General features: G+C 39.1%; 1 protein-coding gene across 1 annotated transcript in view; it reads right to left on the bottom strand.

Annotated features, from left to right (window-relative positions):
- PRKDC (protein kinase, DNA-activated, catalytic subunit) overlaps positions 1–26543 on the bottom strand; it is a 150000-nt gene that overhangs the window by 94599 nt on the left and 28858 nt on the right. Inside the window, exons 19-34 of the mRNA XM_034762890.1 lie at positions 26173–26259; positions 24248–24367; positions 23648–23807; positions 22637–22743; positions 20733–20823; positions 16258–16421; positions 15267–15419; positions 13645–13752; positions 11508–11734; positions 10842–10936; positions 5109–5208; positions 4098–4231; positions 3324–3578; positions 1991–2217; positions 836–1044; positions 522–654 (exon numbers count right to left, since the gene is read on the bottom strand). Coding sequence (XP_034618781.1) covers positions 522–654; positions 836–1044; positions 1991–2217; positions 3324–3578; positions 4098–4231; positions 5109–5208; positions 10842–10936; positions 11508–11734; positions 13645–13752; positions 15267–15419; positions 16258–16421; positions 20733–20823; positions 22637–22743; positions 23648–23807; positions 24248–24367; positions 26173–26259 — 2370 coding nt within the window. The remainder of the gene's footprint in view (positions 1–521; positions 655–835; positions 1045–1990; positions 2218–3323; positions 3579–4097; positions 4232–5108; positions 5209–10841; positions 10937–11507; positions 11735–13644; positions 13753–15266; positions 15420–16257; positions 16422–20732; positions 20824–22636; positions 22744–23647; positions 23808–24247; positions 24368–26172; positions 26260–26543) is intronic.

Consider the following 26543-nt stretch of genomic DNA (forward strand, 5'->3'; position numbering starts at 1 on the left):
ACTTCAGCATGTAAGGATTTAGGCCCTCCTTCTATTCCAGAAACTGAATAAGATATTTTCTTGAAATAACCTCCATTTTGAACATTAAGGTGTACACATGTGGCCAGATTTTTAGCTAAACTATCAAATTTACCACCCAATTGTACAGAGCCATAGATAAAGGGATTTTTCCACCATTCTCTTCTATTGTTTTCGTGCCCCAGTGTTTGGTATTTATTGAGTGCAATGTAAAGCATTTATTTAGGGGAGGTATAGTCTGAGCACCAGCAAATCAGATCCCAGTTTCAACACCAACTCCCTAGTGTTACCTTGGACAAGTTACTTAATTTCTCTGCCAGAGTATTCTCATCTATAAAAGGATATTATTTATTGATCTACTTCACTGGGAAACTGAGAATTAGCTATAGCCTATTCTGCCATTGGTTATTGCACAAGCAACTCCCCATGACTTCATGGCCTTTCACATTAGAAAAGCTCTTATATGAAAAATCTTAACTGTTATTCTATGAATCAATGTTTACCTGTGATTGAAGTGTGGAATGAAGCAGGCCAGCCTTGTGGAGCTGCCTGCATGCAGACAAGATGGAGCTTAGTCTAACGTGATCAAAACGAGCATCTGGATTATACAGCTCAACAGAGCAAAGCTCCTCAATGCTGACAAGGGAAAGGAAAAATAAACAAAAACATTGATTACCTGTGGGTGTATCAATATAACATGAAAAAAAGACATCCTACAACTGTGCAATGGAAGCTTCATTCACTTTGCATCTCTCACTATGTACTGCATTTGTTCGGATTTTAAATTAGACATTTATGGCTATCAGAGAGCTCTTACCTTTGTGATGTTATTCTTTCCTTTATGCTTAGCTCCAAGGATTCTTTATAGGGAGATTTCATCAAAGCTTTTATGAGCCTCACAGAAACATCTGGGAGATTTTTCATGACTTGTACATCGGCTGTATTAAAGCCTATGTTTGCTGGATCACACACTATTCTCACAAGAAGTTCTATCAGATTTGCATTAAGCAATTCCTTCTCAAGTAACTAGAAAGAATAAAAGATTAAAATGAAGGTGGAGACATTTTATTCTTAATCGTATTTGTTGACCTATTCAGCTTTCCATGATTTTTTCTGTGCCTGAAATAAGCAAAATATGGCTATTCAATTGTTAATCTTAATCTCTTTCTCTCTAAAATGGCTCATTTTCAATATATTGTAATTACTCTGATTTATAGAAATTAAATGGCCATTTTTAAAGATGCAGGTGCACATCATGTGTGTTCATTTTAGTGTTCAAATAACGTGCCAATACTACAGACTTCTACACACATGAAGACTGCTAGTTATGCATCTAAACAAATTATGCAACTGCCAGTTATGCACCCGTAGTCCCAGAAATTGACTTAGTGCCCTTTTTTAAACTCTCAAGAAACTGTAGATATTAAAACTTCAATTTATATTACGTTAAATACAGAGAGACAGAGACAGACTTGCATGTTCATTCTTCAAAAAGGAATTTAACAGGAAAAACGCAGAGCACAGTTATTTCTACAGCCATTGTCTCTCTCACACTATCTGTACTATGATCACTTAGAAAAATTCCTAAATTCAAGAACATAAGACATCCTATGTGGAATACCATCATCACGGGTGTCATGCTGATGGTGATTCAAGCAACCTGACTGGCAAATATACATGGTGTTAATTTCTCTTAATTAGAACTGCATCACTTATTGCAAAATAATCCATGAAGTGAGGGTTTCCTTCAGCTTACTGAAGCAGTAATGTCCGAAGAGCAGGACACTTCCTGGGGCTTAATAATCATCTATGATTAATGGCCCAAGGTATTGCAAAGGATGATCCACCCCTCATAGCTAGTCATGAGTCCCCCACTCTCCCTCAAATCAACAATGCTTAAACAACAACTTTAAATAACAGTTGCAACAACTGCAGACATCACCTTCTACAGACCAATAGCTTCAAAACCTACCTTCCAGAAATCCTGTTGGCAGGTCTCCAGGATCATGCTGACAAATGCCATGATTCGGACTATGATTGTGCATTTGCTGTAATTATACTCTTCTCTTTCTTGTGGGCTGAACATATTGCCTTTTGACCCAGTGTCAAAGCATCGCTCTGCTGCAGATATATCATGCAAGACAATAGTTTTAAGAAAGAACTCCACAGCTCTCAGGAATGAAGACCTCATCTTTGTACCTAGAAGGAATTACACCAAATTTAAATATATAGTGACCCCACAAATCTAAAAATACATTTTATGCTCAGCATAAAGAGAAAGACTGACATAATGCAATGACATAATGAAAATATGGGGGGAAAAAAAGTCAAAATCTTTCCCCTACCAGTGAAAGAACGAGCTTTTTTCTTCTTCTTGAAACCATATTTCAATTACATTGTTAGTATTAAGTTTTGGACATGAGGGATAGCTTTTCAGAGAACTATGCATTCTTAATGGATGTGTGCATTAGGTACCTGCAAACAAGTCAGGCATATGTAATTATATGGATGTAAATCTAAATCCACATCTTTGAAAATCTGGCCCTCTAATAACTGCATTTAGTAAAAATCTTATTGTACAGCTTTAATGAAGCTAGGTATCTTGCCCTGACACCCATTTGTAAAATACTGGTCTGTGTGTATCTAATTCCATCATTGCATTTTACTACTATGGAAACATGCTGTTTAGAAATGTCTGAATAATTTAAAAACTTTTATCGGATGCAGACCCAATGGCCTAATGGCTACACAAGATGTTGGTATTCATGTCATCAGAATACAAGTACTGAGCTCCCTAGGTTGGGTGGGATTGAAGCATGAGAAAAGCAACAAACTCAAATGACTGGGCTAGCAGTGGAGAGGGAAGGAAGCACCCCACATTGCTAATTGGTAAACTTCTTTAAGTACAGTAAGTGAAGGAGAGCGGTGATGGGCTTTAGAAGGAATCATGACCAGACCTTCTCACTGGAGGTATGGTTGCTGCACTGCAGGGCCTTTTAAGGTGGGACACAGTTAAACAAAGTGAGGGGAAAAGAAATCCATGAGGGAAAGAAATTTAAATTAGTGTTTTTATAATGAAACATTTTGCAATGAAACATTTCGATAACACAAAGTAAATAAGGTATTATACTAGACCACTGTTACAAAAAAATCCATGAGGCAAGGCAATTGTTGCTGAAACTGATTGTGAACCTGTAAATCAAATCTATTCTTGAAACAAGTGTTATAAGCCGAAGCTAGGAACCCCTCATAGTGAGTTTATATAATGGATAATACTGAACCAGCTGCAGCCAGGATTTACCTACCTAGTATTTCGTTTGGTTTGATCATTCCCTGCTCGATGAATGTATTGTAGCAGTCCAGAGCTGCTAAAAACATATCCATCCACTGCACAACAGCGCGCAAACTAAAGGGTTCCTGCATGTCACACAGTGTTGGCTGAGAAAGGATTCCAGAGAGATTGTCACCATCATTACCTCCCCCTTCAAATTTGTTGATGAGGAAAGAGATTCCTTGTTTTTTTAGAAGATCACCTAGCCACAAAGATGGGGACTGGTTTCCTGATAAAGAAGCATACAGAAATCAATGTTCTTCAGGTAAATACACAGCTGCATTCAGCAAGGTATTATGGACACGAATCAACACTCAAAAACCTATTCCATTAGTTGCTCTTATTTTCTGGAAGAGGAGACAGCCAATATAGAAGTCAAAGATTCCCTTGGCCACACTGCATATGTCAACTGCAAGGAAGACTGCGGCTTAGGCACCACTCCTCTGGCTCTGCATCAGCTGAGGATCCCCTCACAGCTGGCTACAATAGTTGTCCAGTACCTAAAGGTGGTCTCTCCAAGTCAGAGTTGAGGCACACTGGCTGGAGGAAGCTTACAAGGTAAAAAATGCAGTTTTTATACTGAATGAAAAACTTGCAGCTACTCAGTACTTATTTAATACTAAAAGGGGCCTATTTCCAAACACGTTTCATTCAATAAATGAAAACTGACGGTGCACAGAAAATGAGAGCAGAAATGAACAGTTATGTGAAGCAGGAGACTAGAGGTATATGTGATGACCCACAGTACCTGGTAATAAAGGAACAAACTCATAGAAGAGCTCCATGGATTTATGCCGACATTCTGTCTGGGGTCGCCCACATTGTACCAACAGCCACATGACAAGGTCCAACAGACACACTGACTTAGCATTTGGAAATCCTCTGTACAAAAATAATGAATACAAATCAACAAACCTTACTGATATTTGCCCAAAGGCTTTTCTTTGTTTCAAGGAAAAGCCACAACAGCCATCATGTTAATGAAGCCATACTGCTCTATTTGCAAATCTAAATATCCAATGAAGAATTTTGGATGTTCTTTCCATTATCTCATTAAAAGAATTATGGGCAGGGGTGAGGGATCGGATGGGTTAAATCATTCACACTACAAATACAAGGTCTTATACAGGTGTAGTCTGGACTTATTTCCCTGATCTGAGCTCCAATTTGATTAGTGGTGGAGACTGAAAAATAAAAGAAAATGTCAAGACTCAACCATCTCTTTCCTCCCCCCTTCAACTCCAGACAAACAAAACTGAGATTAAACCTCAAATATCTTCTCCTCCCTCCTCCTCCTCCTCTGGAAGAGGGAAATCCAAGACTATTTAATAGCCCGGAGGATCCAGTCTAATTTTTTCCTGCTCTTTCCCATCAGATGCATAATATTTTTGCATAAAAAGGGTTCGATGCAGCTCCCTCTAGAGGCTACCCAACACGGTCCCTAAGATGGTCAGAGTTTACAGTGGGGAAACCTATACCAGTCTCTTCCCCACCTCCCCATGGAGGTGAGTGAGCTGTTTCAGGAATCAAAGATAGCCCTTGAGTCTCAAACTCTGATCCACCATGTAGCATCATGTGCTCTTATTCTAGTCAGTTCAAGGGGCATTTCAGAAGAACGTTTTCAGCACATGTGGGGATGCAGTTACACATTAATGGGAGTCATGTTTAAGTCCACACCCATCACCCTACATTTTTACAAAAGCCATATGTTACAAACTCAGATGATGTATTTGGAAAGGCAAAATCTCAAACAACTGACCGTGGTATCCGCCGTTTTTCTGCCTTATTTAGGGAAGATGCTTTGTGCTTAATTATGCGCTTTAGATGATCAATGACATCACAACATTGTTGAACTGTACCTGTTATCAAAGAGAAGGGAAGTGCTCATCAATGAATAAATGCCAATAGTTTGGCCCAGTTAACAAAGAATGGAAAATTCCTGACCCAATAATTTCTTTTCTGCTAGCTGAGTCTCTCAAAATTATATTATGTCTGGGTAGCTGCCCTCCACTCTGCAGTTTCTGGAGATGGTTTAAAATTACAACACTTCTCATGCTGGACATGCCCCCTTCTCCCACTTGCTGCCAGATAAGTCATTTCTAAGCTGCATAAAATTAATGGCAAGCAATTAGTAACAATAACCTCAATGCCAACTCGATAACTATTTATAACAGGCAAACAGCCTATGTGCTAATGATCTAAATTAAAAGCTTACCCTCAATAGTGAAGCCATCCAGGGTGGGTAGAACTGTGGGAGACGCTGCTGGCAGAAACAAAATTACTATATAAGAAATTTTCCATTCTGCAGCCCAGCTTCTCCCACAATTCTGTTACGTCTGGGGAGCAGTGAGCAGAAGTAGGGAGGAAAAAGAAAAACAGAATGAGATAGGAAGGGAATCCCCCTTATTGAAAATTGCTCAAAGGGCATTATTATTGGGCCATCACCTGCTGCACTTTCATGCAGAAGGCAGCTTCTGCAGGCAAAAGAAAGTCCATTTTATATCGTGTCTGATAAGGTGTTAGCCAAAGACCAGACAGCCGCTCTCCATATCTCTGAGGTGGAAGCCCTTGCCCATTTGGACTACGAGGCTGCCCTGGATCTCGTGTAGCATGCCTTGATTCCTTCTGAACAGAGATGCCAGATGCCTTGTAGGCCTCAACACTGCACAGTCTGATCCATCTGGCAATATATAGCTTGGAAACTCAGTCCTTGGCCACTTCGGATGGATTCTGTACACTTGATGTAAACCTTCAGTGCTCTTCTGATTTCTGAGGTGTGACAGAAATCAGGCCCTTGACAGAATGAGTGATTAATAATCTACTCTGAAGCATGGAAAAGGGTTCACTTTGGCAAGAAATAATTCCAAAGTTCTCATTACTACTTTGTCATCATGGAACATGCAGTAAAGTTCTTGCATAGGGCTAGCAATCTGACACTCAACAAGCAGACATAATGGAGACCAGAAAAGAGGTTTTGATTGAGCGGTAGATTGCCGATATTGAAGTCAGAGGTTCAAATGGTTCAAAAGCTAAGGGAAGACTGGCCTGATCAGTTTGACTTCTCTGAGTAGTCTGGATACGTAGGGGGTTCTCTGCCAAGGACCCCAAAGACCCTGAGTATAGAACACAACAGATGGAGGATACCTGGTGTGCTATGGTACTGGGTAGAAGACACTTTACCCAGACCCTTTTGGAGGAAGTCCAAAATAGCCAGAATCCCTGGATCTCTTGAGTCTAACACTGTGCTCCAGGCATCAAATGCTGAACTTGGTCCAGATACAGGAGTAAGCCTTTAACACAGAGACTCTCCTAGATAATAGCAATGTCTTGATTACTTTGGAGGACAGATCGAGTGTTGTTAATGGTCCTCTTCCAATTGTTAGTTGTAGACGATCTGGGTCTGGATGGAGAAAATGATCTTAGAAAAAGATGTCTTGTCACAGCAGTAGCTGTAACGGTGGTTCCAGTCTCACCTCTATCAGATTGGAAAACGGGCCCCTTTAACCATTCAGGAATAAGCATTACCACCTTTGCTGGCTCCAGCTTTATTGTTCAGATCATTTTCCCTAAGAGTTGGAAGGATGGGAAGGCATATAGCAAACCTTGTGGCCACTGTGTGACAAGGTACCTAGTCCCATGGAGTTGGGGTCTGTTTCACTGGTGAAGTATTTTGATTGCTTTGTATTCCTGAGGTTTGCAAACAAGTTGGCTGAAGGGAGACCAAATATCTGAGAAATCAAGTTGAAGACTTCAGGCACCAATCCAAGTTGTTGACTTTACGTTTAGTGAGCCGGACTGCCTTCTAGTTCATCTCTCCTTTCACATGGATCACTTTTAGGAAGGGAGAAAGCATTCTGCTCATCTCATTACTTCCATCACTTGTGTGTGTAGCACTGGGCTCCTCGTGCCTCCTAGGTTGTTTATATATGTGATCATGGTAGTGTTGTCTGACTGAACCAGAAAGTGATTCCCCCCTAGGGGCTCTGGAACCTTTGTAGGGCTAGTTTGACCAGTCTGAGCTCCAGGAGTCTGATGCGGTGGTCACTTTCTCCTGGGCTCCAGATTCCTTGTGTAGTTTTGGGTCCCAAATGTGTTTCCCAACCCTTCAGATTGGTATTGGTTGCAAGAATCAGAGGGTCTGGAAGGCACATGGGGGAAGGCCCTTGCAGACACTCCCTGAGGCTGTCCACTATGTTGGGAAACTGAGCACTTGATCCATCATGCACCCAAGGGAGTGGTCTCATGCTTTCAGAAGGAAGACCTGGAGAATTCAGATGTACCACTTTGCCCTTGGAGTGATTCTTGTGCATGAGACCAAGATGACTGGTAGCTGAAGACACTGAGCTATAGCTGGCCTTTTGCACTCTCATAGTAGCCTCTGGAAACTGAATATAGGTGGAAAGCAACAGAGGGTCCTGTGGCACCTTTGAGACTAACAGAAGTACTGGGAGCATAAGCTTTCGTGGGTAAGAACCTCACTTCTTCAGATGCAAGTCATATAGGTGAAATATAGGTGAAAAACCTCCTTAGGCAATGAATGTACCTTACTACACTATGTTTTAGACCTTTAGGTGCACATTTTCATATTTATTTTCTTGTAACCCATTCTAACTTTATTCCTTTTACCTGGCATCACTTAACCTGTATCCTATTGTTAATAAATTTGTCTTAATTTTACTATAAACCAATTCAATGATGTGCTTAAAGGGAAGGGTGTACTCACCTCAGTTAATTTAATAAGCTGTGATGTGCTTTTGAGTCTTTAGGGCCGGGGTGGCCAACCTGTGGCTCCGGAGCCACATGTGGCTCTTCAGAAGTTAATATGCGGCTCCTTGTATAGGCACCGACTCCAGGGCTGGAGCTACAGGTGCCAACTTTCCAATGTGCCGGGGGAGGAGGAGTGCTCACTGCTCAACCCCTGGCTCTGCCCCCACTCCACCCCTTCCCGCGCCCTCCCCTGAGCCTGCTATGCCCTCTCTCCTCCCCCTCCGAGCCTCCTGAGTGCCACAATACAGCTGATCGGGAGGTGCAGGGAAGCACTGATCGGCGAGGCTGCCGGTGGGCGGGAGGTGCTGGGGGGAGCTGATGGGGGGCTGGTAACGTATTACTGTGGCTCTTTGGCAATGTACATTGGTAAATTCTGGCTCTCTCTCAGGCTGGCCACCTCTGCTTTAGAAGAACAGACCCTAACATTTCTCTGAAGTGTCTAGGAGAGGGCTGGGCATTACAGGGCACATGGTTTGGGGGAAATTTGGGACTGGGAGTATGTTGGGGTCACCTTGCTGTAACAAAGGCTAGTGGAAACCACAGTGAGGCTGCAGACAGTCTAGTACACAGACATTCAGGTTGTGACCTGCATGCTGGTAGGCTGGTTGTGAGCATCCCAGGCTGGGAGCTACAGCAGGAAAGCAATATGAGGCAATCCAGAATTAGAGGGCAACCACTCACTGGTCTGGACTGCCCTCGACCCCCATCACACCCTCCTCTGATATTTCTGAGAGGAGCAGGAACAAAAGGAGCGTCTCTGCCTGAAAGCAGGTTTGCATCCCTTCTGAGAGCACTCAGTGTAGGGAGAAAGGATTACTTGGATTTTGCAGCATTTTCTGCTATCTTATCGAACTTTTCTCCAAAGAAGAGAAATCTTGTGATAATTGGAATAGTCACCTTCAGCTAAGCCTGGGAAAGCTGCCTTACACTGGATCCTTAGACCAGTGCTTACGGTTGTGCTGCCTAAAACGGGGCAGAGAAGCTCAGCTTGGAGACACTGCAGCAGAGGCTTCAGGTGGCTGTGACCACCATGCTGCTCAGACCCTGAACCAAAAAGGAGGAGAGGAGGCTCGGAAGAAGAGAAAACTGCTCATCACTCCCCAAAATGTCTGATTAACTAATAAATTGGAAGGACAGGAGTAAAATGAACCACCGCTTGACTATTGCTGCAGAGGCAGAAGATCTGGCGGCAAGCAAGAGAAAGGGGTGTGGCCAGCATGCATAGTGCTGTGAGTTCAAACCACCTACAGAAACTGCAGCATGAAGGAGAGCAGCCCAGACATAACAGAATTGTGGGAGACTCTAAGCTGCAGAAATGTGTATTTCTATTATGGGATTTCCATGAGGATTACATGCAGGATCGTGCCTACTAATAATCAGGCTTTGCATTTCTATGATAATTTGCTCAGTGTCACAGAGCAAGCCTGTGAAACAGCTGGAAGTCACAGTAGAGATCACCCATCCTATGACAGGATTAAGTATACCTAGGCCATTCCTGACAGCTTTTTATCTAATCTGTTTTTAAAAACCTCAAAGAATGGAGATTCCACAACCTCCCAAGGTAACCTGCTCCAGTGCTCAATTATCCTTGAAGTTTGAAAGTCTCCCCTAATATCCAATATAAATCTCCCTTGCTGCAAACTAAGCTGATAACTTCTTGTCCTACTTATAACAAATGTGTACATATGTGAAGACTTATGCCCCCCCCCACCTTCTCTAGACTAAACATTATCCTCGGAGGGAATTCTGCGCCTAAAAATTCTGTGCACAATATTTTTAAATTCTTCAAAATTTATATTTTGTCAAAACAACATAATATAATCACATCATTTTCAGTATTTCTGGTGATTTATTTCAAAATACCTGTCAGCAAATGTGTAAGTAACAATACAGACCACAAAAAAGCTTACCCCAGAAGTAGAAAGTTAAAGAAACCCCTGTGACAGCCCAGTTGCTGTTTCTGTACCCCCTGCCCTTCCACACAACAAAGGAGCTCATTCTTTTCCATATGAACATTCCCGTGGCCACTCCCACTAAAATATCACACCCAAAAACTTTTTCTTTGAAAGAAATAAAGAAAGATTTGTAAACAAGGTTTTGGTTTTACATTTTAACCATTATTAGTTGGCAAAGGGCTACTGGAAAAAAGGCAAATAAATATAATAATATAGGTTATTATTTAATATTGGGGAAGAGGTCATGAACTATTCACACAATTTCCATTCCCAGAACCAAATGGGGGAGCATAAAAGGGCTTGTTGCTGCTAAGTAGGTGGAGCCCTCTCCATCAACGCAGAAAAATACGTTTTTTGAGCTCCATATTTGTTACAAAATACCCTTTAAACTCTTAAAAACCATTGGGCTCCATTTTTACTTTGTGTAACTGTGGGACTAGGAGATATAGGTCAGAAGCATCACTCAGCTTTTTGAAGTTTTGCTGTAAAACATCTGTAAAACTCAGATTTATTTTACATACAGATATAAAAATCCCACACATTTAAGAAATTTGCACAGAAATGTCAGTAAGTCAGAAACCCAATTTAATGAGGAGCACTGAGAACAGAAAATAATTGATCCTCTGGTAAGAAGGGAACTGCACTGTAGTTTACCTACAACTTCGAAGTCATGGTTTGGCTTACTTAAGATTGTTTCATTAGCCATCTAAAAGGATGAGAGACAGGAGGATTTATTCGTTCCATTTCACAATAAATCAGTTTCAACTCACCTAGTGACTTCTCATCTGTATGGGTCAAGGCCAGACTTTCCAAATACACAACCAATACTTCAAACACAAATTGCTCTACTAGAGAATTTTCTTCCCTATAAAATCATGAACAGAGCAAATATGCTAAGAAACATGAATAGGAGTAGCAATAGACACGTGAATATGAAACTCAAATATGAAATTTAGAAATAAGTTAAACAATATAGTGCCACATTTCAAATCAACAAAGAAATAGCCTATGCTTCTTAACTCAAACTGCAAAAATATTTTAGACCATTATCAGCAAAAGAGAAAAATTATCTAGCCATCATTAAAAGTGGTACTTTAAAAAAACAAACAAACAAACAAAAAAACCACACTTAACTATTAACAACTTATTCTTATCTAGCTTTGGGATGGAAATTCACCACCTCAGCCTCACTGTTTTCCATGCCCCATAGAACCCAAATATTTAGGCTCTCTGTGAGTGAAGTGAATTTCACTCACAATATATAGTCTGAAGAGGTCCATTGATACAGCTTCTTTACATATTAATGGTCAGCATCAAGCAACATCAGTGTAAGTGGATAAAAACCTGGGTTCTCTTCTCAAAATGTCTCTCTCCTCTAGTATATTAACATTGTTTATTTTACTCTAGCTTAGCTACTGTTCAAGTTTTCGGCTCACCTAAATTCTCTATAGATGTTGTTAAAAGCAAGCGCTGCTCCCAGCCTCTTCAAAGCATTAGGGTGAAGCGCAAGGCTGTACAGTCGCTTGAAGAGTGACTTGGTGTTCACTGGACTTTTCTCCTGTTGTTGCGGCGTTGTCTGCTTAATGGACCATTTCATAAATTCTCTAACACACTGACCACAGAAGTCTCTCAAAGAGCTGTCAACAGGATCCACTATCCCATCCTGAAATTAAGGGCAGACTGTTTCATTACAAGAAGTATAAGCTTCAAGGCTAGCATCGCTGTGGTTTTCTACTTCATACAAAAGTAGGTTTCTCCCTTCCCATTACAGGCCTACTTTCACTCTAGTGCCCAGATGAAAGGAGTCAACACCTGCAATATGTGAGAGACAGAATAATGTAATGTATAAAGTGAAGAACTGGACAGAATAAATGTCTGGGGAAAAAACTCCAACAATATTCCAAGGTAGAGGGAAAAATCTATGCCACTTGTTAGACTCTGTCCTATATTAAGAGCAGCAAAAAGAGTCCTGTGGCACCTTATAGAGGACTCTTTGCTGCTTTTACAGATCCAGACCAACACGGCTACCCCTTTGATACTCTTATATTAAGGTTTATGTATTTATTAAGAAGTGCTCAGATACTAAGGTAACAGGCATCTGATAAGAACCTAGAAAAATTAGATTAGACAGTCAGAACAAGGTTTTAAACTTGGTGCTGTCAGAGGTTTGCTGTATGACTTTGGGCAAGTTAACTTCCAAGCCTCTGTCTTCCCATCTTTAAAAAGGGGACAATATTTATCAGAGCCATCTCGTAGGGGAGATGAGATCTATTCAATTAATGTTTGTGAAGGGATTTGAGAACCTCAGATACAAGTGCTAAATATCATGTATTATTCCAACGGACATAAATATAAGAAAAAGCATAAAGAAAAAATAATTCACAGTATAAATGGCTCAAAAAATAAATAAATAAAAGGTTTGTGCATGGGGGGACGGGGAGGAGAAAATTGGTGCATGTAAATAAGCTTTTAGATTAAAAGTAAAATTCCTTACTGAAGTCATCCAGACACAATACCCTTTGCCCAGTCTAAAAACTGACTTCCTGCATTAAGGCAGTACTTCACAGATCATCTACAAAGGGAAAGGAGGTTGGCCCCCTTTTTTATCTTTACAATATATAAAGGCATCTGGAATTTTGTTTGTTTGGGGCGAAAATAACTAAGATTTTTTTTCTGCTTGTAGTTTCTATTTGAAATTCAGAGTCTTGTCTACCCATTTCCCCCCTGGAAGTTTATGAACAACTGGAGAACTAGTACAATGACATCACAGTATTAATGAAGTGTATCTTACGAGCCTAATGGAAAAAGGATATTTAACCCGACTATTTCTGGTGGTATTTTTGTTTAATACCTATTTCAGCTGAATACCCAACAAATAGGAGAAAAAGTTATTTTGGTTAACAATTCCATTCACCTGACCACTGTGATAACTTTTAATTGATCAGTATGGTGCAAAAAGTAATTAAACTTTTGCCTGAATAACAGCTGCAGAAAACTTTCACACAGTCTCTACAAAATGGTATTTTAGTACTTTCTTGTACACACTGATCACGAAAAGGATAGCTAGGATCTTTCCAAGATTCACAATATGCTTGCTAATTTTCAAGATACTTGACTTATTTAGAAATTGTCAAGTGCAAAAAAAGATGAAGGATTCACAGGAGTATAAAGCCCAACATAAAAGTAAATACACCTCTACCCCAATATAACGCTGTCCTCGGGAGCCAAAAAAATCTTACCGCGTTATAGGTGAAACCGCATTATATCAAACTTGCTATGATCTGCCGGAGCGTGCAGCCCTGCCCCCCCGGAGCACTGCTTTACTGTTATATCCGAATTCTTGTTATATCAGATTGCGTTATATCGGGGTAGAGGTGTAATAATTAATAAAGATGGCCTACGGAAGAAAGTAATAAATTGGATTTCTTTTTACATGAGAAGGTGGTCTGTAAAATGTGTATATTTGTTGTTAGAGTTCCTTTAGCAGATCATACTTTACTTTTTAAAAGACATCACACAAGAATAATAAATAAAACAATAACAATAATAATAAGAGAAAAACCAACTTCCTACCAGAATAGCTTCCAGCAATGCTACTGTGTCCTGACTTTCAAATTTTTTGTTGTTGGTGAACCAGTGAATCAATTCCATGACTAGAAGCTTATACAACTGCCTTGTTACCTGAAGAGATGAAAACCACCACCCACTAGGTTAAAATATATATTTATATTCTAGTTTGTTTTCATTTGACAATGAAAAAAACAACATTAAAAAAAAAAGAGGAGTCTGTAAAGTGAATGAGTGAAAAGCCAATAACTTCATAATTATAGGTACACATATCCAACAGCAAGGATAAAAGCAGCATTTGACTTGGAATCATCTAGACTCTGTTTTCCCTTTTCAGGTCCTCAAAGCCAAGAGCTCACCAAGCTCATTCTCACTCACATAGTGACATCACACACCACAACCTTCTGGTTAACACTGGTGCATACAACTAGCCTTTGAAAGGAAGGCAGGTAGATAAACTGCTCTATCTGGTTTTTAAACCAGACTCAGTTTTGGGGTTTTTTAGCATCTTTTTACCCTTACTATTTAACATGTTGTTGGATTTTAACACACTTACTTGAATGTCAAATATTACCAAATATTGACATCTTGACAGAAAAGAGCATTTAAAGAACTTAAAATGTGCCAAATTCAACCTTGATGTAATTAATGTAGATCAATGTCTGCAAAGAGGGTTTTACTTCAATTGGTATAGTCATTTCCTACATATTTTTCAAAATGCAAAGTCTATTTGATCTCAAAATAGAGAAAACGTCACACAGACTGAGGACGCCATATGGGCTCCACGCATACTATCTTCAGACTTGCATAGCTGTAATTGGACACATCACCACTGACTTCAATGCAGCTGTACCCACATTTACACCAGCAATTGGTTAGACTTGATGTCTAATCTTTTTATTTTGGTGCACTGGAAGAGAAACTCAGCTGGTGGGTCTGAAGACATAATTCCTTTATAGGATGAAACATTTCAGAATCTGAAAAACCTTATATTTTCAGTTATTTTAATCTCTGTGTGACTCAGCTTCCCCATCTGTAAAAATGAGGATGATAATACCTTCCTACAAGGGATGTGAGGGTTAATATGCTTTGAGATCTTTGGCTGGAAGATGTTATAGAAGCATACAGAATTATGTATATCACCATCGCCAGATATCAAATATCACAAATTGTGCCTCATGTATTTTTTCTTTGGAGCATGGCAGCTGTACATTAACTCTGTATTTGGAATGATTAATTCCCCTCTCCCAAAATTAACTTATTTTGCTATAGAAATCAAGAAGTCATACTTTGGAAAAAACTCTTAGAATAAATCAGAGAAGACTGTTCCTTTAATTATACTGTGAATTAATCTGCATTGCAGTCCATCACTGGACTTTTCAGGAGGTTTCTGTCTTCCACTTTGGAAGCCTGGGGAATAAGGATCTCAGTAAACAAAAGTATTTAATAAATAAATAAATAAAGCAAGCAAGCAAGCAAGCAAGCAAGCAAGCGCCATAATATTTTATATCATGTAATAAATGTATTCCGAAGTTTAGATGCTTTTAACTAAAGCTAAAAAGGAATTTTCTAAGATATAACAGTACAAAGTGTGAGCTTCAGTAGGAGGCACAAATAAATGTATTTACCTGGTCTACATCGCAGGCAAGCCGAAGCAGTACAGGAAACATTCGTTTATACAGCTGATACATGGGTGGGGAACCTGGAGGTCCATCTGGCATTTGAGATGCTTTCCCCAACATGTACATAACTATGCTATGCAAGAGCTCACATGCTGCAACCTGCAATAAAGGTTTGATCAGCCTTTTTTGTTATGTACCAGTTACTTACACAAGCAAGGAATGGGGGCAGGGGAAATTACTGTCACTAATAAATGCTAATGAACTGGTTTTGATCCATACTGCATCCTCATACTAGCAACAAATATTGCACTAAGTACTTCAATACTGTGCTCAAAGTATTTCAGAGACTAATCCAGTTTTTAATAGCAAGTTATTGCCTCCCATTTCATTGTGCACAACTGGGGTTTTTGGGATGCTTTTGTAAAAGATCCGTTATAAGAATTATTTTGGGGAAGTTCTACGGCCTGTGTGTTATACAGGAGGCCAGGCTAAAATTATCACAACAGTCCCTTCTGGCCTTGGAATTTATGACCTGGAGAAAACACATTACTGAAAACCATTCATAGCCATACATTGCTGGATTCCTACTGGCCTCGTCTTTCTTTGAAAAACATGATCCCAACCCAGCAAAGAACTTAAGCATGTCCTTAATTACTTTCCTGCATTGGGGCCAAGAAAGAGGGAAAATACAAGCTTGCATGCTATGCCAGAGAAGGAGGCCAGATAACACAAAAGAAAGCCATCTTAAATCCTCATTTTCACTACAAGTTTAACCATGGAAGCACATGGCTGTACAGTACAGTTCAAAGGATCTATGTTCTAGAACTTCTTAGTTTGTAGCATGGAGAGCAACTCGATTATAGAGCTGCATCAACGATCAATGGTACAGTCTAGGATTTAGTCAAAAACAGAAGTGTCTTCACAAAGGAAGTAGATTTTTTACAAGCATTAGCTGACAATTATTTAATAATGAAAACAAACACAAAAATGGCAATACTTTAGTCTGCCTGTCGCTAGCAGATAGAGCTAATTCAATCACACGAGGCAAGAACAAATCCAGGTAGATGACTGGTTTCATGTCTGCAAAGGGTACAGCAAAGCTCAGGTGCTTCTCAGTGTCCCAAGACACAAATTTCTTCATCATCTCTTCTGTAGAAGCAGCTAGTATAATAGGAAGAAAGCAAAACAAAAATAATCTTTATGCTATGCAACTAACCAGATAATAAAATCAAACACAAGTCATAAAGAACTGAGATTTTCAGGCACTTTGATAGAGTTGTTTGATTAACCCCTCCAACTTCAAACAAGGGGTGCATCACAATACCTAGCTAATCAAGGTACTTGTCAGAATAATAGTGGTCTCACTTTCACAGAAAAACAGCTCCACTGTCACTTGGAGAAAGAGTAATTGCTGTCAACTTTTCACAAGACAGCATTACTATCCAACAGAGGTAATTTCAGAGTAGTTTATAAATTTGGAACATATTGGAGCATGCTTGTTTCAGAACACTTCTCTCAAAAGTCCAATATGGATTTTTTTGGTCTGCTACTGTTACAAGCAACACTTAGAGGTGGGATTCTACAAATGGATCCAGACAGGCAGACCGTTGGAAATCCACAGAAACTCACTAAATTTCAAACAGACTCAGTGCGAGTCTAAACATGTGGACCCAGTTACAAGATATGACCCTAAAATGTCTACAACTAAAAGAGAAAATGATAGTTAACCTGGGGAGTGGAAGGGGTAAATGGGAGGCGGCAAAAACTGAGTCCGACTTCACTTTGTACAGTCAGTTTCACAGTTTTCCATGAATAGTCATCAAAAGGACCAATCCCATGTATAAAGTGAAGTATATGTGTAAGGCTTTGCATGATTGGGAGCTAAGTGACCTTTTGGGGAATGTCTCTAGATTTTAGTCAAGAGGAAAGGATGGAAGAGGATAATGTAAGGGCCAGATCAGACAAGAAACATTCACATAAAAAAGAATCGGACACATCAGAAAAGGGCAGACAAATAAACAGTGACAAGTTTTTAAAGTGCTTGTACGCAAATGCTAGAAGTCTAAATGATAAGATGGGTGAACTAGAGTGCCTCGTGATGAAGGAGGATATTGATATAATAGGCATCACAGAAACCTGGTGGACTGAGGACAATCAATGGGACACAATCATTCCGGGGTACAAAATATATCAGAAGGACAGAACAGGTCGTGCGGGGGGCGGGGGAGTTGCACTATATGTGAAAGAAAATGTAGAATCAAATGAAGTAAAAATCTTAAGTGAATCCACATGTTCCATAGAATCTCTATGGATAGACATTTCATGCTCTAATAAGAATATAACATTAGGGATCTATTATTGACCACCTGACCAGGACAGCGATAGTGACAATGAAACGCTAAGGGAAATTAGAGAGGCTACCAAAATTAAGAACTCAATAATAGTGGGGAATTTCAATTATCCCCATATTGACTGGGAACAGGTCACCTCAGGATGAAATGCAGAGACAAAATTTCTTGATATTTTAAATGACTGCTTCTTGGAGCAGCTGGTATGGGAACCCACAAGGGGAGAGGCAACTCTTGATTTAGTCCTGAGTGGAGCGCAGGAGCTGGCCCAAGAGGTAACTATAACAGGACCGCTTGGAAATAGTGACCATAATATAATAACATTTAACATCCCTGTGGTGGGAAGAACATCAACAGCCCAATGTTGCAGCATTTAATTTCAAAAAGGGGAACTATGCAAAAATGCGGGGGTTAGTTAAACAGAAATTAAAAGGTACAGTGACTAAAGTGCATGGACGCTTTTCAAAGACACCATAATAGAGGCCCAACTTAAATGTATACTCCAAAATTAAGAAACACAGTAAAGAACTAAAAAAAGAGCCACCGTGGTTTAACAACCATGTAAAAGAAGCAGTGAGAGATAAAAAGGCATCTTTTAAAAAGTGGAAGTCAAATCCTAGTGAGGTAAATAGAAAGGAGCATAAACACTGCCAAATTAAGTGTAAAAATGTAATAAGAAAAGCCAAAGAGGAGTTTGAAGAACGGCTAGCCAAAAACTCCAAAGGTAGTAACAAAATGTTTTTTAAGTACATCAGAAGCAGGAGGCCTCCTAAACAACCAGTGGGGCCTCTGGATGATCGAGATACAAAAGGAGCGCTTAAAGATGATAAAGTCATTGCAGAGAAACTAAATGGATTCTTTGCTTCAGTCTTCACGGCTGAGGATGTTAGGGAGAGTCCCAAACCTGAGCCGGCTTTTGTAGGTGACAAATCTGAGGAATTGTCACAGATTGAAGTGTGACTAGAGGTAGTTTTGGAATTAATTGATAAACTTAACATTAACAAGTCACCGGGACCAGATGGCATTCACCCAAGAGTTCTGAAAGAACTCAAACGTGAAGTTGCAGAACTATTAACTATGGTTTATAACCCTGTCCTTTAAATCGGCTTCTGTACCCAATGACTGGAAGATAGCTAATGTAACGCCAATATTTAAAAAGGGCTCTAGAGGTGATCCCGGCAATTACAGACCAGTAAGTCTAAAGTCAGTACCGGGCAAATTAGTCGAAACAATAGTAAAGAATAAAATTGTCAGACACATAGAAGAACATAAATTGTTGGGCAAAAGTCAACATGGTTTCTCTAAAGGGAAATCGTGTCTTATTAATCTAGTAGAGTTCTCTGAAGGGGTCAACAAACATGTGGACAAGGGGGAATCCAGCAGACATAGTGTACTTAGATTTCCAGAAAGCCTTTAACAAGGTCCCTCACCAAAGGCTCGTATGTAAATTAAGTTGTCATGGGATAAAAGGGAAGGTCCTTTCATAGATTGAGAACTGGTTAAAAGACAGGGAACAAAGGGTAGGAATAAATGGTAAATTCTCAGAATGGAGGGGGGTAACTAGAGGTGTTCCCCAAGGGTCAGTCCTAGGACCAATCCTATTCAACTTATTCATAAATGATCTGGAGAAAGGAAAAAAGTGAGGTGGCAAAGTTTGCAGATGATACTAAACTGCTCAAGATAATTAAGACCAAAGCAGACTGTGAAAAACTTCAAAAAAATCTCACAAAACTAAGTGATTGGGTGACAAAATGGCAAATGAAATTTAATGTGGATAAATGTAAAGTAATGCACATTGAAAAAAATAACCCCAACTATACATATAATATGATGGGGGCTAATTTAGCTACAACAAGTCAGGAAAAAGATCTTGGAGTCATCGTGGATAGTTCGCTGAAGACGTCCACGCAGTGTGCAGCGGTGGTCAAAAAAGCAAACAGGATGTTAGAAATCATTAAAAAGGGGATAGAGAATAAGACGGAGAGTATCTTATTGCCCTTATATAAATCAATGGTACGTCCACATCTTGAATACTGGGTACAGATGTGGTCTCCTCATCTCAAAAAAGATATACTGGCATTAGAAAAGGTTCAGAGAAGGGCAACTAAAATGATTAGGGGTTTGGAACGGGTCCCATATAAGGAGAGATTAAAGAGGCTAGGACTTTTCAGCTTGGAAAAGAGGAGACTAAGGGGGGATATGATAGAGGTATATAAAATCATGAGTGATGTGGAGAAAGTAAATAAGGAAAAGTTATTTACTTGTTCCCATAATACAAGAACTAGGGGCCACCAAATGATATTAATGGGCAGCAGGTTTAAAACAAATAAAAGGAAGTTCTATTTCACACAGCACACGGTCAACTTGTGGAACTCCTTGCCTGAGGAGGTTGAGAAGGCTAGGACTATAACAGCGTTTAAAAGAGAACTGGATAAATTCATGGAGATTAAGTCTATTAATGGCTATTAGCCAGGATGGGTAAGGAATGGTGTCCCTAGCCTCTGTTTGTCAGAGGGTGGAGATGGATGGCATGAGAGAGATCACTTGATCATTACCTATTAGGTTCACTCCCTCTGGGGCACCTGGCATTGGCCACTGTCGGTAGACAGGATACTGGGCTAGATGGACCTTTGGTCTGACCCAGTACAGCCATTCTTATGTCTACACTGCAAGCTGAGAGGTGTAAGTCCCAGCTCAGATAGACATAAATGCACTAGCTCTGCTCAAGCTAATGTATTAAAAATACCAACATGGCCATGGTGGCTCGAGCTAGCCACCAAATACAGCCCTGACTGAGGTCCTAGATACATACTCGGGTGGCTAGCCCAAGCCACCACCTGTACTGCCACAATCACACTGCTATTTTTAGCATGCTAGTTTGAGCAGAGATCATGCATGTATGTCTACTCAAGCTGGGAACTGCACCTCACTTATTGTTCCAGAGTAGACTTTACTTTGTTCTTGTGAACTGGAAAGCTTAACAAAATGGAACCAGCCTACTAAAATAGTTTTTATTTGGTAAGGTCACCTTATTTCATAAAAGGATAACATTTATGAACCTGCACTTAAAGTCAGTTGTAAATGAGAGAGAGCATAAAAGTGTTTAATATTTTTGGACACTCACCTGTAAGTAAATTTCGATTGATCTGCCCTCCCAAAGATCCAAGAAGCCGTACCACTCTAGTTCTTACAGCTTCCAAGGATAGATTATCTTCCTGGATAATTCAGGATATCATTAGAAAAGTGAAGACAGTGGGGCTACTCATGCATGTGTGTAATTTTACAAATATAAGTGGATACAGGATTCAGGTTTTAATTATAAGATTCTTATTCACAAAGTTAAAACCGTTTGGGGGGGAGGGGAATTCTTGACTCAGTAAGAGACACAGAGAAGCACTGGAAAACATTTTTATCTGGCTCCATATGCAGTTCCTCTCCCTATTAGATTTATTCTGAAGACATCAAAACAGTCACCATATTTTGCGACACTTCAGTGGCAATTTCTGCAGAAAGGGTAAAATAATTTTGTGACACGTGTGTCCCCATTCTGCACAGGAATATCACATGCCTACAGAATACATTGATGGGTGCAGAATTTCACAAAATCAAAACACTTAAGGTAAATATTTCTTTTAAAATAGGGGCTTAAAGTTAGGCTCCTAAATCCATATTTAGGCATATGCTTGATTTTGAGAAATGCTGAGTACCCAACAGCCAACAATGACGTAAATTCATTTAATGTATAAACTAACTGGCTTTGTTCATAAACTACTGGATTTGACACAGTCTGCACAAATAGAAAGGCAAAGCGGATGAGGGAATATCTTTTATTGGACCAACTTCTGTTGGTGAGCGACCAGCTTTCAAGTGACACAGAGAATAATAAAACATATTATCTCATACACCTTGTCTCTCTAATACCCTGGGACTGACACGGTTACAACAGTGCATACACAACTAGGATTAGCTATTGTGTACATGCTTAAAACGGTCTCCTTCCAGGTAGTTTATACATTAAGTTACACAAATTAAATTACACATAAATTAAACTATGCCACTGTTTTCTGAAGTGAGAGAGAAATCCCTGGGTTGGATAAGTGATATGCCTGACTTTCATGAGTTTCAATTAAGTTTTGGATAGGATACAAAATAAATATCCATAAAGTACCATTCAGAACCACTGTAAAACCAGATTCTGATTTTAGTGTGGCTTGAGTACCAGTCAGAAAAATATCAGATACGTCTTATGAGCAAGGCGTCATGTACTCTGCAGCAAACTGGATGTAAATTATCAGCAGTCTGGTGGCTGTTCTGGAAATTCGGAAGTAGTTTTAGATACATTTTTATTATGTAGGGCTTTTTTTATTATTTTACTGAAATACATAACGTTAAGCACCACAATCAATTACCTAACCCCTGGATTATTCATGTGACTTTCAATTCCAATTATTTCATACTGTTGCACATTTTCAATATGCCACAGATTATCAAGTTTATGTTTCAGAGTTAATATCTCATTGAGATAAGTGGGACAGTTCACCTCTCAGTGCTACTGTTTCTGGTTGTCCGCAAATTTAGGAAGACAACTCTGCATCAATTTGTACCCAAGATTTACTCTGCAATCGTACGGGCCAGAAACATATTTTAAAAAATAACAGCTTAAATTCTTGAGCCCAATTCTGTGGCAAGAAGTGATTTCCACAATCAAGGGATCCACAGGGCCCTGTTCACAAGCCTATATGTGCAGCATCTGATTTTGGAAGGCATCTCACAAACATCAGTTTATTCAATATTTCAGTCAGGCCTCATATTATATACAAGAAAAAAAAATACATGAAACGTCGCTAAGAAAAATAAGAGAATTCATGGTTATATGCAGTAACTGCCAGCAAATAATGCACTCTGATTAAGATATACACAGTGTATTTTCACATCTACTTCTGAAAAGGTATAATACTCTTTGGTTTTGAAAGCTGAGCAGAACAGAAATGTTAATGTCAGTTTCAATAGAGAAAGGGAAGGATTTACCAATGAAAGGGTCTTTGCTTTTTTCAGACGTTGTATCACAACTTTGTTAAATCCTTTCTGGGCGGCACGAGAAAGCTTCCTCACTTCCCAATTATTCTGGGATTCATCTGATCAACAAGAAGCAGCTTATTAATGCCCACATACTGTACTCACCCACCCTCAAATCCTACTGAATTTATTCTGTTAAAAGTGATTTTGCAAAAATTAAGTTTCCTTTTCAGATATCAGACATGGAAAAACTCTTCATGTTACGGAAACAACTTAAGCTGACTCAAAGGAAACTTAACACCAGAAAGGAGACAATGGGACTATTGTCATCAAGCATTGAGAGCGTGGGTGAGCTGAAGACAGGATTTGCTTGAACTTGTGAGGTGCAGAGAGAAGGGCAATAGCCATTTTCTGTAACAGAAATCCCCACCCCCACCAAGCAATTTACAGGGTGGCACAAGATTGGCCATGAAGAGGCCCTGCTAATTTTTCAGAAATTATTATTGCACCACAGCTAATTGGGGTGTCAGTAGAGGTAAAATATCACCATCCAATATGGGCCTTTTACTTGGGCTACGAGCACTGAAAAAGCCAGTTATTACAGCTGGAACTGAAGACCAGATAACTGGGGTTACGACCCACTCACGTGTGCACAGAACTCCCACTAACATCACAACTTACCACAATATACTAGGGATAATACAGTAGTTATTGTCCTGTTAGCTAGTGCTGAAAACAATCTGAAGGATGGCACATATAAATTGATACCATTTGCTATTGTTGGGATTCTACTTGCAGCAGTCACTAATATCTCTCACTTAAAAAAAAAAAAAAAAAAAAGCACAATTCTTGGTTGTAGACGACTCTCTTAATATTCCACATGCAAGAGTTTCTACAATAAGCTGCAAGTATCCTACATCTGCACTCTCAGGCTCTACTGAATTAGTTATACTTTAATATATTAAAGCTTGCAAATGTCCCCACCTCTTTATTTCTACACTATCAATGTTTTCTACTACATACCTGCCGATCCAGTGGTTTTCAAATAGCCATCAAAGAGAGGCAGGACATCCTTGTAGTAAGGCTGCATTATATGTTTGGGAATGCGAGCTGACCAGTCTTCCAGGGCATCCAGCCCCTCATCAGCCATTGGGGTATAGCTGAGGCCCAGCTTAAATGCATTCTACATATTAAACCAACAAAGCTATTAAATATTTTGGGAAATACTAAGATTTAAAGAAAAGATAGCTTTATGAGTAAATTATAACACAATAAATTATAATTTCCTTTTATATCTTTAGTTCCCTAACAGCTGACATGCTAATGTACCAAACATTTATTTTACTACATTACAACATTGGAACGCCTTTGCATGATCAGGACCTTCAAGTGGAGCTGCAAACATCACATTGTAGCCATACGAATTTACCAGCTCTCACGAAAAGTCGGATCATTGACCCTTTTATCAATGGTGATGTTAGTGCAAAAGTGAAAGATTTCTTACCTATCCATACAAAAAAAAAAAAAAAAAAAAAACACCATATACAATTACAAAATTTTGCAAGAGTGATTTTAAAAACAAAAGCCAACAAAGAATGTTAACTGTACATCAGACTGACCCACCTGCAATGCAGGAATGTATGCTTTGATATCAAGCATGATGATGTCATGTGGTAAGGAGAGTACAAAGGTCAGACATGATGCTAACAACTCGTCTTTGTACTGTTTCATTTTTGCTGTTACCTAAAATTCAGAAATGTAACAAACAATAATAATTGAGCAGATCACTTGTTTAGTTGGTAAAACAAAACTTTAAAGGATCTTGAAAGTGTTGGCTGTATCACTATATGTTGCTATATAATTCATAGAACACAGGAATCTTGTTTACTGATTAGAACATAAAGGGTAGGATAACAGAAATTAATAGCAGCTCAGAAAATATCTTGAGAGTAAAAGTTGTACGTAAGAGTTGGTATTTTAGGTACTGTAGAATCAACCAAAAACCTTTAAACCCCACTGGAAGAGAGGGTTTTGTGAGGTTTCGTGGTTTTGGTATGATTTCAGTTCAAAGAGTAAATTAAGAAACTAGTTCTAATGAGGGGCTGTACTGACATCACACGTTTAAGTGTTTTTCTTTTTAAATACTTCACTCTTATCCCATACTACAAAAAAGTCATATCAATACTATGACTGCATATCATACCAACAGTAATAGGATGATTTGTCTGCTGCTTAACTTAAACTGATTGTAGTCAGGAGATAAGTTCAAGGACAGTGCTTGCTCTTAATATTGTTAAATTTGTCTTCTAAATCAAACTCTAGGACCAAAGATTATATTTTAACTATGGAATTTGCTTCCTCCGTTGGTCCGACAAAGCCTAACTTACTGTATACGTAAACATACTACAAAGCCTATGTATTCACATAGTTTTCTCCCAGGTGGTGGACTGAGTCTCAATTTTTGAACACCAGAGTATGTTTTAACTGACATTATGTCAACTTACATTTGTTTTGTAATAAGCATTTTTAAATATAGTTTGTGACAGGTCCATTCTATAAACTCAAACAATAAATCCAGGTATAGGATCTGAATGCCACACAGAGAATAACTCATTATCATGTAATACATAATGCACAACTGAGAAGTAACTGTACAGTTGTAGATCAGGAACTGCACAACATCCTTGTACTTTGATTTGTAGAGATATTTCCACTGCAGTATGGCAGAATTTGCCATTCATGTTTAGAAAGAGAAATGACAATTGTTCCCCTTGAATTAATTATTTCCATTTAACAATGGAAGATGTGTGTTGATATTTATTTTATACTAAGCAGCATTTCCTTCCCTCAAGTTCATTCTTGGCACTAATAATTTACTATGGGGAATGGACTAAAAGGCATGATAATAGCTATATTTGTTTAATAAATCAACTTTACATTTTTTAAGTTGAGTAAGGGATGTAAATGTCTTTCTCCCAAGTCAGAATCACTTCTAGTCATTTTGGAACTTTACTTAAAGAAAGAAACCATATTGTACAATTTTATACTGCACTATTGGGTTATCTGACACAATTACTTCAACTTACTGGAATGACCTTGTTCGGTCTGAAACATACCAGCCCAGGAGCAGGTGTTGATCCTACCTGAGACTCTAAAGGTGTTTTTGGTGACTTACTCGGGCAGGTGATTTATTTCTCCACTCAAATATAAGAAATTTAGGGTGTTGACTAAGCAGCCAAGTCAGGAGAAGGCTTGAACTGAATTTGATCTTATTGTTTGTTTCTACATTAATGAAACCAAACCTCACAAAGGCAGCAAGTTTGGACTACAGAGTATTTGGACTGTGCTTGCAAGCAGGCAGGGAAAGACATCTGCTCATAGTCATATTTATTTAAAGTAAGTATCTCTTATAACCCAAAATGCTGGGATAATGCTGTGTTATGATGGAGACAAAAGTCAAAAAGATACTACTGTTAAAAATGCTGTACTGGAAATATTACTATATCAATATAAACAGTGTTAACAGCCTAACAAGGAAAATGGTTTACCTCTTTTCCAAATTTTGCAAATAGTGCAAAGCAAGAGTTCTTCTCAGGATCATCAGGGCATTTTTGGTAACTCTTTGGACTTACACCCTGCCAAACAGAAACTATCATCAGTGCTATGAATAATAAATAAAAAAAATAAATATAAAAATACACAAAAGGTACATGTTCTGACAGACATCAAGACTTGTTGCACAAGTTAGGCTCAAAACAAAAAGCTGCAGGACAAGAATGTGTTATTGCCGGAATACTAAACAGATCTGCTAAAGTGAAAGCTTAAAATGTACGTTCATTCTCTTTTCTCAGCAAAAGTCACCATTACATACTACCAAAAAGGACTGAAAACAAAGTCATCCTCCCTGCTTTGATGTACA

This window comes from Trachemys scripta, chromosome 2 (genome assembly GCF_013100865.1).
Source record: "Trachemys scripta elegans isolate TJP31775 chromosome 2, CAS_Tse_1.0, whole genome shotgun sequence".
NCBI lineage: Eukaryota > Metazoa > Chordata > Testudines > Emydidae > Trachemys > Trachemys scripta.